At 36.2% G+C, this 15,553-nt stretch overlaps 1 protein-coding gene across 25 annotated transcripts in view; it reads right to left on the bottom strand.

Annotated features, from left to right (window-relative positions):
• The window catches only part of MYT1L (myelin transcription factor 1 like), a 311,497-nt gene that overhangs the window by 56,859 nt on the left and 239,085 nt on the right, over nt 1-15,553 (bottom strand). For 15 of the 25 annotated variants that reach the window (XM_072926030.1, XM_072926034.1, XM_072926032.1 and 12 more), the window contains 6 exons: nt 12,441-12,652; nt 6,258-6,505; nt 3,750-3,986; nt 1,957-2,078; nt 1,532-1,594; nt 965-1,033 (listed from right to left, as the gene is read on the bottom strand). In XM_072926030.1, the coding sequence (XP_072782131.1) occupies nt 965-1,033; nt 1,532-1,594; nt 1,957-2,078; nt 3,750-3,986; nt 6,258-6,505; nt 12,441-12,652 (951 nt within the window). The remainder of the gene's footprint in view (nt 1-964; nt 1,034-1,531; nt 1,595-1,956; nt 2,079-3,749; nt 3,987-6,257; nt 6,506-12,440; nt 12,653-15,553) is intronic. The other 10 variants (XM_030270108.4, XM_072926041.1, XM_072926042.1 and 7 more) reach the window with 2 other exon arrangements.

Genomic DNA, 15,553 nt, shown 5'->3' with positions numbered 1-15,553 from the left:
TTTACCTCTAGCAACTAGATTAGGTAAAACTAGAGAGCAATTTTACTCCAGCAGTTTTCTCATGCTTGCTTTCTTATTTTTCCCATGGTTTACATCAAGAGTTGTTTGGGTTTTTAAAATCAGCATATGTACTGAACTCAAGAAATGTATTGTACAAACAGAGTACTGCTAAGCAGTATGGCAGCATGTGATGTCCATTCATACTTTCCTTACTGAATTTTCCTCATTTCATGTGAACATTTTTCCATCTTAACCAAATCACCAGCTCAGGAGCACCGCCCTGTCATAGCACTAATAAATGCTACAGTTCTTCCACACAAAGAGTTGCAGTAGAGCATATGTGCAGGAAGACAGAGCAAAGCTATGTCTCATGATTCTCTAACGTTCATCATTCAAAACTGTTACTCCAAAGAACTGAAAGGAATAGTAAAGAACTTGTTTTAAGCAAGGGATAACTAAGTAAACATTAAAAAAACATAGTCACATGAGAAAATGCATTAGGCTGGTAGCAATGATACGAACCTGGGGAAAATTATGCAAGAGTTTGGGAAAAACAAATTGTTCTCCTTCCAACTGTGTCTGAAAAACTGCAATGCTTTACTGCTTGTGTAATCAGAAATGTTTCATCAGTCTGATTGTATGGGAATTTTCTGTTCTAACTAGCAAACTCAAAGTTCAGAAAAAAATTGAATAGGAATTCAAACATTAAGATCAAATTCCAGAAGTTCTGTCTTTTGTCCATCCCTGTCGCCTAACAGACACACAAAAGGACATACTAGGCCAACAGACTTATGTACAGAGCCCCTCTGTATGGAATTTCTAGAGACTTCAATACATGTTCCAAGCAGGATCAGCCCCTTCTGCAGCAGCTCTCCAGAAAGCATTTCTAATTTCTGATACAACTTTACACAATTGGCAGTCAAATAAATATTTATAAAGAAAATATTTGTTCTTTATATCTTACTTGAGTTCTTGTGAGCTTGTGGCCAGCATACTCCGAATGCTTTTGTCAGCCAAGGGACAGCCAGATAAACTGTAAGACATGGCAGGACATACAAGTATGTTAATCTTCTTAATAACTGAACACTCTCAAACAAACACAACATACAAATTAAAAAGTAAAAGTTTGTAATGCAGAAAAGCGATGGGGCAAGTGCTGTAATATTGAATTCTGTAATATAGTTAACCCTCTGAATATATTTAGTTATCAATATTACTTCCAAAATTACATACTGTAAATGTTCTTGTTTGTTTGTTTGTTTCTCTATGAACTAGAAAAATATAACAAAAATATTGGAGATTCCTGGGTTAACTACTTAAATGCTTAAGGAATACTTTGGAAATTTTAGTAATCTATTTAAAAATAAAAGACGTTTATACAACACACAAATTAGCATGCTTTTAAGATCAACATATATTACTCAAAGGGTTAACACATAGTTCAACGTTTTACTTTGACAGCATTGTTGAGGTAAGCTGAAAACAATAAATTGAAAAGACAGAATCCACCATGAAAAAAATGAAGTCACACCTTCTATGTGAGGCGTAATTACCAGTCACATGACCACTCCCATCACACCCTGGTGTTGGACATCTGCCACCAAACAAAAACAAAAACAGCCAAAATAGTAAGTATGTTTAAAAAAAAACTTTTAAAAGTTTCATTGTTTCCAGTTTAGCTGCAATGACTGCAAGGGGTTTTAAGCATCCTAATCGAAAAGCTGCAAAATGAACAGGTTTAAATGAAAATGGCGTCTCCATACAATATAGCATCATTAAGAACAAGCAAATACACGTTAGCTTATCACTTTACTTAACTGGCAGTTTGAAACATTTATATGCTGCAAATGTTGCATGCTCATACTGCAAGGCGTATATGTATTCGTTGGTTTAAAAAAAGACAAAGAGAGAAAAAGTTAAAAGGAGATAAATAATTTCACCTCACATTATGCTTACGTTATTAAATCCTTTTTGCTCTCTTTGCATTGAGGGTATTTGGGTTTAGGACTTGGGATTGTAACTTCACCAGGATACCTTCTTTCTTCAAGTGCCTCTTGGAAAGGATCCAAATCTTCTGGCTACAGGCAAATATATATATATACATTAATTTCAGCTAGAGAAGGTCACAACTTACACAAAATAATGCAAAGCAGAGTCATCAGATGGTATCTCCTTCTTATCCTATTCTGACTGAGAAAATTAATGAAATTATTTTCTTTCACATACTAAACTTAAGAATAATATTTGAATATTTTGATTAAGACTTCACAATATGTGAAATATATAATTTATTTATTTAGAAAAATAAAAAGGAAAAACTCCAGCTTTTTCTGTAGCTGTCATATTATTTTTCTTTAAAGACTCAGGTCTTTTTCCTAAAGTCAATGTACAAGAGAGGAAATGCAAAAAAGATGACTAAATGCAGTATCTTATGCATCAAAAAGCCATCTTAAATAGCATTTTAAAGGATTTAGAACACCTCAAAGATGAAAGAGAAGCAATCTTAACATCTACACACAGCATCTCAGTCTGGGACACATCTCAATGGATCTGTCTGGCAAGACAGAATGATATAATTTGTAATTAACTTTAGTGATGCTCAGAAATTCAAACCTATCTATTTCAGGAATGCAGTGGCTGAATGCAGGGATACAAGGATTCCTGCAGATGGTGCTATAAACAACATAGTAAAAGTAGGGAGCTCTTACTCGGAAAAAACATGCTGCTTTACCTCACATTTCCTTGATAGTGACAGAGATTTCCTGCTAACTTCAGTGAAATTAATAGCAAAACTGTACCACCAAAGCTAGAATGCATTCGGGCTATCTAATGAAAATCCCACTTCATTATATGATACTGAGGATAGGTTTATGGTTTAATTAAATTGGCAAGAGATGTGCTAAACATAATGATTAGCCTAATTTTTAGCTGTAAACCAACTAGATTTCCTCAAACAACTAAATTGAACTGAGTGCAGGATCTTAGGCTGCAGAATGGATAAGTGTCAAAGCCTGACAGAAAAAAGCAGCATCACTGAACTTTGTCAGCAGACCTCTTCAGTGTCCTGTCTATTCTGTTTTGAAAAGCAATAAAAATTCATTGACATATTTTCTTTATTTGCCTCTTCTCTTTAAAGGGTTTTGCTGCTGTCTTGGTATTATAAGTAGAAAAGTAACACTGATTTCTTATATCCCTCCTTCATATTTTTGAAAAAAAGTATTTCATTCATGCAGGCCCTTACACAGAGCTATCAAGAACATGTAAGTAATCCAGAAGATTAGTTGAAAGCTTACATTATACTCTGCTACTTTGTTTAAATTTATTTCTAAGTAATACATGCTTTCAAATAGCACATAATTTATGGTTTTCAAATTCAGGAGAATATCTTGTCTTCAGTGATGATTATCCCAGTACTGCACAGTTATGTCAACTTGCTTATACAGAGTAACATAATCTAGATACAGCAAGACATCTTTACTGCAGAAAATATTTGTTAACAAGATGATGCTGTTAGAAAACATGATTCACATTCATGGTTCAAATGTTGTCTTATGGAACTTAGTCACAGATCAGATGTGTGCCAGTATGATATAGTCCTAAAGATTAACCAGCAAAAAAGTCCTTTTTGTAGAAATTCACCAGTTTTGTCACATACTAATTTTGCTTCCTATTTCCCTCCAAATTCCAGAAAATTAATGAATTACCAAAATTAGACTGCAACAAGAACTATATAGATGAAAAAGACATACATTAATTTCTTTGGAATCATCTTCATCTATCCTACTTGGCTTCATTTTAGTGTAGTCCACTGGCAAGTCCCAGCAGTCACCCTCATTCAGTTGGTAACAGCGGTTGTTCATCACGGCTTGTCGTTGTGGGGACATTGGCTCCAGTGGGGTCAAAATGGTGCAGCAGCCATCTCGCTGCCTCTGCTTGTTCATGCTCAGATCCAACGTCCCATTTTCATCGACTTCCATATCAGGATTCTGTCAAAATAAGAAAAATATTGTTAATTCGGCTTCACACTGGCAAACTGCTACCTCTTCTTCAATCTGATTGCCTAGCAGAATGATAAAATGCTTTTCCATTCCTGTATAGATTGTAAGCATTGAGCCCCCTCCTACACATAGCATGATGCTGTTACACAACATTAATGCTGTTAAAGTAGATTTCTTCCTGAATGGCTAATTTGATGTTTGGGGGGAAAGGGGAGAGTCTTCAGTAGCCTTCTTGCCATCCAGCATGTAAGTGCAAAATACAATACATAAAGGAGAAAGCTCTAAAGGTATTTTCTTGCCATTGTCTTTATGTTCTTGATTTATTCTGTGAGAGGTGAAGTACCCTGTGATGTAACATATGCATAATTCTTGTTTTCAGTCATGGCATGCATCTTGGTGATTGGAAAAACAAAAAACAGCTAACATTAAATAACCTTTGTTTCTTTTTCTTTTACATTGCAGTCAGTGCTTGAATAGATAATGTCAGAAAATTAAACAGGGAGGTAGGGTACCAAAAGAAGTCCTTTTGGACACCATTTGTCAATGAGTAAATGCATTTAAGTTTCACAGCTCCTTCCCTGCAGATGAACACGTATTAACAATTCATGTACCTATTTTGATAATAATTTGTTCCAATTTCTGTGACAACTGGTACTGTGAAAAATGGGATGAGTATGGGCTCTTTTGCAGAAACAAACAAGTGTTGACTATTATAGTAGATAAGGAAAAATGCAATATCTTAAAATGAACACAAAATTTAAAAACTAAGGACAGATAAGATAAAAATGCCCATAGAGAATCCCTCATCTTTCCAAAAATGAAGTTTTCCAGGAGAAATTTGGTTTCATTGTGAAATGAATGTGAATCTGACTGACTCCTTGTATGTCTGGTGACTTTCTTTCCTCTTGAGTAACAACAGAGCTGCAGGAAACCACTGCAAAGGCAAATCTCTCTGAATTACTTCCTTTTGTTAGAGCTTATATCTAATTGCTGATATCTGGCTAATTTAATTTAGAAAGTATTTCTTTATCTTCTCAGACTTATTCCTTCGGTTGCAATATAGTGACACATTAAAAAAGAGGCCCTTTCTGGCTTAGACACAGACGATTTTTAGTATTGTATTCCAGCTTCTCCCATCATACTGAATAGAGAAAACTGCATTTATTTACATGAGAGAAAGAGATTTTCCTCTTGAACAGTACTAAATCAATTAATATAAAAAGCAGTTTTGAAAACGAAGTCCATTCTGTCTCAGAGCATGATTATTGCTAATACTTACTGCTACAGGTTTAGTTTGTTATGAATGATCATAACATGAGGTGGTGTGCACAATAAGAGAAAGCAAACCTTTGTCTATAGGAAAAGAAGAGAACATGTCTGCCAGCTCAAAATCTCTCTACAAGCAGAATAAAAATGTTTCCTCTGCACTGCATCTGTCTGCTCAGCCATCTAGTGGTCTCCTGTAGGCAGCACTGCACTGTTTGCTTGTGCATGTTAAATACTCATTTTTGAACAATTGTCAGAGCTAAAACTTTAAAGTTAAAAATGAAATCTACTAAATCTTTGACGAATGTTAATAGCACACTGTTTTTTCTTAATACAGAAAGCTTAATAATAAAAGCTTTTATTTTTATGTCCATATAAAATATGGCTATTTTATATGGGCATACAGAACAGCAGTCACTCTGCAAGACTGTTATGCACATTTGAAGTCACCTGAACTGGAGGATTAGTTCATTTCAAATATATTATGCATTGACTTAAAAACTCTGGTATCACAGACAGGCAAGAAATTATAACATACAGCACCACAGATTTCTCTGCACTGAATCTTACAAGCTTGGGTCCCGTTTGTGCCTTTTAAATGAAAAGGCTGAGTTAAATCTTAATCCCTTTGCCAAACGTATGAACCAAACTGCATTTTGCAAAAAAAAAAAATCAAACAGTAGTGAAATTAGTACCACTTGAGCAATCCAAGCATCTTTTATAATTAGAGTAAGAGACAAATTTTAAAAAGGAGTACATGGTATCAGTATCATTAGTTTATAAAACCATCATGATTTCCTGCAATACTTGTGAGCAATTTGTATCTTTTTTTTGGTATTTTTTCTCCCTGCTTTAGCAGAGCCACCAGATTATGTTAATTTTGAGGGGGGGGGGAAAAGGCAACATGTACTAAAGCTTTTCTCTCAATCAGGGCTGCAGAGCAAGTACAGTTAAGAGAAATCTTCATCAACAAACAGATTTACTAATTTTTACCCTTGCACAGAGATCCTGAGGCTTAGTGGAGAGGTTCTGAGGCATCTCCCTGCAGCGGGTGGAGAGATTCAGAATAGCAGTAGCAGCCATGTGCGCTGCCTCCATGTCATGAGTATAGTCAAAGCTGCTCTTGCTGCAGGTACTGCTGGCACTGCTGCCTCCACCACAACTCATATTGCTGCTGCTGCTAGGGGCATAACTGCTTGTTGTACTGCTGGTTGGACTTGAATTCTTACAGTAGCGTTTAGCTGTGGGAAGAAATATGACAAGGATGACTCAAAAGAAGGAGCATTCTGCATAAATGAAGAGGAAAACAAACTGCTGGAGGTGAAATTTATAATGAGGAACAGTAACCAATGCAAAAAAAAAAATGCCCGCAATAAGAATGATGGCTGTATTTCTTGATTTCTGTCTGTGAGTTTTATATGCTACATGTGTGAAATTGCATGAAATAACCTCCTGCAAAAATCTGCATGACATGATCATGAATTGTTCTGACAAACAGACTGGATTTATAACACAATAAAAACACAAACACTGCTTTTACCCCACATATATAGTCAGACATAAGGTACAATCTGCTCAGCTCATTCATTTTTATTAATGACAGGCAATGTAACACTATGGGACCTTTTCCTATTTACATGAGGAACTGTTAGTTTAAGGCCTAGAACTCCCCAGAATTACTTGGAGATCAAACCCACTGCAAGGCTGATGAGCTTGGCCTCTGGGCCACAGCACCACCCATATGTCCTCAAACACCTCATGCTTCCTAAAAGCTTTATTTCCTCCTACACCACTGGCAAATATTATGGCACTGGTCACCTCAAAGACAGGAGCACGACAGGAGAAAAAAGGTGGTTGTCATGTGTTAGTTTTACCATGACTTGCACAAAGGCAGAAGCAATGGCTGTTTATATGGCAACAACTGGTACAAGTGAAAAATCCCCCCTCCCCATTCAAACAACCTGAGCACCTATAACTCTTCATAAAACCAGTAAGGACCAAAGACACCCCTCCCTGCTCCCACTGTGGGGCAGTGATGACCACTGTGCTCTGACTGACACAAGCCACAGGTGGTCACAGAAGAGCCAAAGCACTGCCAGTGCTCATGTCCAGCCTATCTAAGCACAAGGCAGCACTGATGCTGCTTTTAAGTAATGCTCCTTGCAACCAAAGGTATTAGAGCAGTAAGGGCAAGCAGCCCCATTAGCCCATTTATTTCCCCAACCCTCTTCCCAGATTAACTGTTTAAAAAGTGTTTATAAAAATGCAAGAAAGTATGAGCTCGTCTCCAAAATGTGTAAGTTTATGTATTTTCAGAAAAAAAATAAAAGTCAAGGTCAGAAGATACATCCATGCATATTACAGCAACTACTTCCCCTTAAGATGGAAATGTATACTGCAGAGATCATACCTTATAGCACAGTGTAACAATAACCAACTAGCATGCTGATTAGAGAGCTATACAAAAAAGGTCAGGCCCTAGACAGAGCTCTTCCGTGATGGGCTCCATTTAAATGCCAGACTCTTCACTTGTATTTGTCTGAACAGACATACATATAATAATCTGCTCCCATGAGCACAGCCCATTTGTGAACCATGGCTGCTTTGGTAGGCAGACAGGGTTCAAAAGAAGAATCTGAAAGCAAAATGTCTCTGCTAGAGCTTATGACATCTTCCTTTCTCTAAAGAACTGAAAAAAATCAAGGCATTATTTTTACTGCAAAGGAAAAAGTGTTTTACTTAAATCATAACAGATGGAGTTTTCTCAGGAAAGCCACATAATGCACAGGGTGTGATTTTTTTTTTAGTAAAGTGAATGCTAAACATTCATCACATTTTTTTTTTTGTTTTGAACACATAGTAGCACTACACTAGCAGGCTATCCACTAATAATAAATTTGTGAACTGTTCCTCAAGAGTATCATTATTAATATAGTAGTCAGTGGTGGTCATTAAAAATTCAGCATTTATCCATTGTTACTTTGCTACAGTATCCAAGACATGCAAGAATTTTCTTATACTTAAGGAAGCAAGTAATTTAATAATTCAATTTTTACTGTGTTATGTTAACACAGCTAGCACTCTGTACCACTGAACTTGCCAAATTAGATCTTTCAAAAATCATTGGAACAAATAAGACTTTTGTCATTTTCAGAAAATGTTAGTCTTGTTATAGCAGGTCACATTTAGACAGACATAAGAGACATATTACATGTGAAATTATATATATATATATATATATATATGAAAATGTGTGCTAAAGAGAGGGAGGGAAAGAGGCAGCTTTTATACATAGGACTAACCATCAAAAACTCATGCAGGCTCTGATATGGACTCCTCTGTGGCCTTGGTCAAACTACATTATCCCTTGAATTCATTTTCTCTACAAACAGAAAGTTGCTTCTAAAATTTAGTTGTGTTGTGATTCACTTGCAAAACACTTTGAAGATGTAAAGTGCTATAAGCATGCTACACAATTATTAGCTTTCAGATGACCAATAATTTAAGCAAAACTTACTTGGAGAGAAATGGCCATGGTTATCTTAACTTTACTGCAGCTGTACATTTGAAGATGAGTCACATAACCCAGACTGTTCATTTCACATTAGCTTTTCAGAGAAACAAAGATCATCGATTTTTAATGAATAAAATCAATCTGTTCACTAATGAAGGGAAAGCTGCATTGTTTCAATACCAGATAGCTCTGCTTGATACAATGCCCACCCCTGTGGCACCAGGTTTATGAAGCTCTGCAGTCCATCTATGCTTTGTAACCCAGAGCGAAACCAAATGTGAAGAACACCTTCCCCACTAAAAACAGACACAGATCTAACCAGCTGCATACCCAAACTGGGCTTCCATCAGATTATGCCCAGGGGCTGATTACAAAGAACCACTCAAAGTCTAAAGGCTTCTCTTACTAATTAACAATGGGGGAGTGGGAGAGATTCCCAAACACAAGAAGACAAAAGGAAGGTATTTGGAGTGGAATTCAGTTCTGCCCAGGCACCTTCATCCCCAGTATGGTCTAAATACTGCATGTTTTAGTAAATTAATTACGGTTTCAACACTTTTTTTGACTTGTACAATAAAAGATTCATCTCACCTAATTTCAGGTACCTGACCTAGTCATTATAGGCTTCCTATAAAGTCAGTGGAAAAAAATAGGAACTTTCAGGCCATGATTAACCTGACCAGTTTTAAACAAGCATTTCAGGAAAAGATGAATTAAATCAGAGAAGCATCTACTCTTCTTCTTGAATCTGAAAGGGGTGCCAAACTCAGCTGTTGATGCTAACATTACAAAACTCTGGATATGGTCAGATGAATCCCACTCACAACATTTTTTCAGTGTTTTGATAGAACGACCCAGGTCTATTGGTGGGATGACAACAATTCCTGTCATCTCCTAAACAACTGAAAGTGTTGCCATCACCACTGCCTGCTGTGTCCAGCTTTTCTTATCTTTACTACCGTATACTGTAAGCCCAGCATCCAATATGCTATGCAACTGGTTTCAAAGGGGAAACAAGCTCAAAAAAAAAAAAAAATTGTCAATAATTACTAGATCACCCAATAATCCAAAGTATACATTTTCTGTTTGTTTTTTAGTAAACCATACTGTAAAAAAAAATATCAAGGAAACAATTCAAAGAAGCTATTTATGTTCATGTCACTCCCAACTCTACACTCACTAAAGATATAATCCATTTCTCTGATGATGAAAATACCATACTAGCTGACAATTAAAAAAGAATTGACATGTGAAGCTATTGATTTTTCAAATCCTTAAGACTACTTCTCTCATATAGTCAGAACTAAAGCATTGTTTACCTGCACATTCACCCCAAAACCTTAGATGTACTTTTGGTTTTTTCAGGATGACTTTTCAGAACTGAATCTGCTTTTATATAAACATGCTTTACTGATATACATAACAGGTGTGCTCTCTGGACCTCCATAAAGTCTTTAGTAGCAATAATAAATTTCTTTTTAATATACAAATACAAAACCACCTAAAAATACTATGTGGCTTTGAAGTGGCTCTTTTAAGTGAAGAATCTCTTCCTGAAATCTCTTTCATATTCAGTTATTTACAATAACTGTCAGCAAAATCCTTGCTCCACTGGAAGACAGTGCCAAAATGTTTTAACAATTTCAGTGTGCCCAGGACTTCACTTCATCATTCTAAGAATTCAACTGATTTTCCTGAGCCAATTTAAGCCAGGTATGTTGGAGTAGTTCTGAAATTTCAGAGATGCGAATCCTAGAGGTTTCATGAAAATAGCTAACAGGGAAAAGAAGAACTGAAATCAAGGCCCCACCTCTGGGACCATGTTGGCAGGTCTGTCTAGCCAAACTGCACTTGGAACCAGGTGAAGTGTGCACTGTGTCCAGCACAGCCAGGAGCATGGAACAAAGCCATGGAGCAGCCTTTGCCAGCAGCCAACCCGCCCCAGCATTAATGGCTTCTGCTGCTCCCAGCACACACGAGCCCCTACAGCAGCTACACCAGCATCAGTCACAGGTATGCAGAGTCCCTCAGACCCTCTGGCTCACATTATGAGCAGTGAAGCAACCTAGTCCCATCCTGTAGCCAAGAAAAATTCCTATTTATATCAAAGGAAGATGAGTGTGCATAAAGACAGTGACCTGTATCAACATAGTCTTTTATTATTTAAGGCCACTGTAAACTTGTGCTTAATGTTACATGTATTTTCAAATCCTGGTGGTTTGGGAGAAAAAGTGAAGTTTGTCATTATTTATTGAAAAAGGGGCCTTAAATGAGAAAAATATGTATCAGTTGCTTATGCATCAGTAATTTGATCTGAAAATAAGCTTTTTCACAGGAACCCCAGCAGTATTGTGATGCTTGCCTTTCTACATGAGAAGACAGAATACATATACAATATTTAATATCTATTTTACCTTATACTAATGTATACTCATATCTTCCTAACCACAGTTACAGTTAGTGCTTTACTTTTAATGCCGTTCAAGCCCTTATACTAATAAAGACAAATAAGATGAAGGTATGAGGAAAAAAAAAGTTCTTTTACTAAAAATGGTTTCCTTTCACAACCCTTTTCCTTTCTGCTATAGTGCAAGAATATTTGTTAACTCTTTGAGAAAGGAAAATAACCAAAATATCAGACATATGAAGGCAAGAGCCATAGTAATTTTCTATTTGTTCACTTAACTACTTTTAAATGTCAGTCTGTGTTCAGGCAATAGCATAAATTGTTCTGTACAGTATGTTTCCCTCTGTTTTCTTAAAACAAAAAATCTGATACCTGCCTGAAATTTCTTATAGTAGTCACTGAGTAGTATCAAATATTTTAACCAAAAAAATAAACTGCTAGCACTCAAAAAGAAAAAAAAAAGTATGGTTTAGTTTTGTGTATATATATATATATATATATATATATATATATATATATATGTATATGTATATATATTTATATATATGCATACACATATATACACATATATAATATATATGCATATATAAATGTATTGTTCTGAAAAATTCCTGATGTCTTGAAAACTACAATCCTTTTTTATCCTGTAGTTCATTTTTCTCTCCTAATAAAAAACCTCTTGCCTGACTGATTCCATCCATTGTCTTCTCCTGAACTGAAGCTAGTATCAGGCTTCTCCTGAACATTTTAAATATGTTCAGTTTTCCAGAGAATTCAACTAGTGTATTTGTGAGGACAAAATAAGCAAAAATGCCTCTTTAAGTATGTAGCAATGATTTCTGAAGCGCAATGTGGCCCAGGTTTTCTACTTCCACATCCCCACAAAGCAAGTATGTTTTCTTTCTGGGTTACCTGAAATGCTACACGGAGGTGAGAATCCTAATGCGACCCTTGAGGCCAGGTCTCCCACACAGTAACATAAGGATTATCTCTATTACTTAGCTTTTATTGCCATCTCAATACATCCCAAGAGCTTAATAGCTGGAGATGTCTTTTGCCAGTGCAACAATACTGAAGCAAGCACCGTATAAAAAACATTTATTTTAAAAGGCCTTTAAAATAACTTACATATGATAGCATTCCTCATAATACTGTATGAACATGAAAACATGTCTTATTTGTATGATGTTTACATATACAACAACACGATTAACTGCAAACTTGTCTCTCATGTATAAGAGTGTGCACCTCCTACCATCATATCCTTTGGGGGATATATCCCTGGATTGCACCTTGGGAGCTATGGCTCTCTTGCCATAGGCATGGTTGTCATAACTGTTATATTCAAACGAAGTCTTAGAGTATTTCTCTAGTTCCTTGGCCAAGTTGGAGCGGGGTGTGGTGGTGGGGACATTGTTTCTGTAGCCATACTGAGGGATCTCCAATTGCTTAACAAAGCACATGGGCCTAGAAATTAAAGATATGTACAGTTTGTTAGATGCAGTTCAGTTTACTATGTTTGTGCATAATTTATAGTTCAGATTAGAAACTCTTAGTTATTTCTTGAACTCAAGAGACAGCAATATATTATTGCATTTCCTTAGTTTGGTTATTTTCAGCAGACAAACAATATTTATTTCCTTGAACAAAACCTAGGCAAAATTAATTCTAATGCCACTAAATGTATCCTGCAGCTAAAAGCATTTTAAAGTTCTGTTTTAAAATACTTTGGGGTTTCCCTTTCCCCTTGTAATTGCACCACAAAGCAAACATTTTTTTTCTTTTGGGGGGTGAATTAAAGAGCGGCAAGCAGACTGACAGAAGAAGTTTGGACAAATTCTTTAGATATCAAAAAGAAAAAGTAGATTGGGAAGCTCCACCTAATTTATGGTGTTTCCTCCATATTTCTTCCAACAGAGTTGTATGCTGTTTTCCTCTGTGCTTTCAAAAGTAACTATTCCTGTTTCATCCTTCAATATACAAATCCATGTTCATCTTGAGAAGAGTCTCAGAAGCTCTGTCGACTCAGAACTGCTGCCTTGCAGGTCCTGCTGATCCTTTAAGGCAAGGTTCTGTCAGGAGCTGCAATTCCTGACACACAGATGCACACCTCAAGGAAGGTCCCGAGAATGAATAAAAAATGAAACTGTTTCAGTTAAATATCTCTTTCATTTAGGATGGGGGAGGACAGTCAGAAGAAGCCCTGATTGATGTTATTCAGTCATTTGAGAAACTTGTGAAACCTCAGTGGAAGAACGCTGCAGTGAACTCCACTGTCACACCATCTTCTGCCTGTGGACACAGAAGTCATCAGCTCAAAGCAGGGAAACGAAGGCCAGACCTGCAAACTCTACCTATAGAAGAAAGTGTAACAGGACTGGGTCCTAGGAAGTAACTGCTCCACAATGCTGCATGTCTACCTGTATGCAGCAGGAGGTGAGGATGATGAACAGTACACCTAAGGTTCTTCCGCTGGAATCCAGAAGCATTTATATTTATATTTATTTTTATTTTTCTTCTTTTTTCTTTTTTTTTTTTTTTTTTTTTTTTACTGCATTTATAACCAGAGGAAATGGAAGGAACAATCATAGGAACACAAATTCAGTTGAGATCAGAAATATCATCATGTTGACTAAAAAAGCAAAATATACTCAATGTAAGAAATAGGTTTTAAATATGATATAATGTTTTCCTGAATGAATTTTTTATCATAAAATTTATTCAGGATATTTATATAAAGATCGCCCAAAAATCATATTAGTCATACTATTCCCTTTGATTTAAGTATGCTTATTCCTTTAGCCACTTCCTCCTAAAGACAGTGGGCTTATTTATACAATGAACTGATATGACTAGTTTGATCCTGTTTCAAGATAATCTATATTTAACCAAAAACCTGCAATTCAGATCCTGAACATTTGGTGCAAATCCAAAATTTCAGGAAGAGGAACAGAAGTCCTATGAATTTGATTTCTTTTTAAGTAAGAACTTTCAAAGGCAGGTAGGATGGAAACTGGGATGAAGACAAATATTCAAGATTTACTCTTAAAACATCTCTGTCTGCTTGCACACAAATATTATAAATAGCTGTCAAATTCATCTTAAATACTTCAATGACTTAAAGGTAAAAGGGAAGCAAGAGACAAGATGAAAGAATTATCTGAGTTGCCTATAAAACCTGAAACACAAGGCAGCTCACAAGTTAAGATTGCAGAACAATACTAGGGAGTTTGCCAGCAAACTGGATGCTGCTTCTGAGCATTGCCTTCTATGGCAACTGACTTCAGTGGCTTCTCTGTAATGAGCAGTGGTAAAAGCCACTGCATTTTTGATCTTTTTCCATCAAGTGATAAACTGTTTTATTCCCTCAAAGAGTGGAGTTTTTTTACTAATGGGATTTGAAGTACTCTTCTCTAAGAAACCTCTGTGGAATGTTGTATGCCAAGCTGTGCAAACTGAATTAGGGGCAGTTAAGATAAAGCCCATCAAAAACAAATCTGCAGAAGGAGACCATAGTCAACAGGAATGATGAAAAATCTTCTGTAGATGTGAACCATAATTCTATCTTCCCAGCTCAATGGAAATGCTGGTTTTTGAAAAGACCATCAAGATTAGATGAACTTTTAACAGAATATTCGAAGAATGATGTTGATAATACAGTAGAAAACTTTAAGCAGCCCAATCGGTTCTTAAACCTAGAAGACAGCTAAAGACTGAGAACTATGGGATAAGTAGGAAATTCTGGGAACTAAAGCTGCAGCACTTCCTCCACACTCTTTGAAGCAGCTGGGAGGGATGTACCTATCCCATCCCACAGATATTGCAGTATCCATGGAGAAATTCTGCAGCTTTTGGGGCATCATCAGCATAAGGTTGGTACAATCATGCAGAAGTTTGATTGCTTTACATGCATCCTTCACACTTCAGCTCCTTAGAAATAATATTTTTTCCACCCACATATCTCAAAAGAGGAGACAATAGAACAAAGCTAGATGCAACTTCAGATAAATACAGAATCCTACATGAATGAAGAAAAGGTGTATAATCATATAAAATTGGTTAAAGGTCCCTTCCATATGAAAATTTAGACAATTCTTCTCTCTTTCTTCTCTCTGTCCTTCAGAGAATGGGGGGAAGAGAGACAAAGAACTAAGCCTGATGTTATTTTGGAATCTAAGCTATACCTGGCACTTTATCAAGTGTCCTGCCAAAAGTTTACCAGATTGGTAATGCAGATAGGGCTTCTGGTTTAATTTAAACTGATATTTACTAGTAAAAGCCTGCTGAAAAAACCAAGACTTACCGGTAAATATTAGTTTATTCCCAAAAGATACCAACTTTTTTCACACTGTTCTTAGACTTTGCACT

The sequence above is a fragment of the Taeniopygia guttata genome, chromosome 3, assembly GCF_048771995.1.
Source record: "Taeniopygia guttata chromosome 3, bTaeGut7.mat, whole genome shotgun sequence".
Classification (NCBI taxonomy): Eukaryota; Metazoa; Chordata; class Aves; order Passeriformes; family Estrildidae; genus Taeniopygia; species Taeniopygia guttata.
This window is presented reverse-complemented; position numbering and strand designations above follow the sequence as displayed.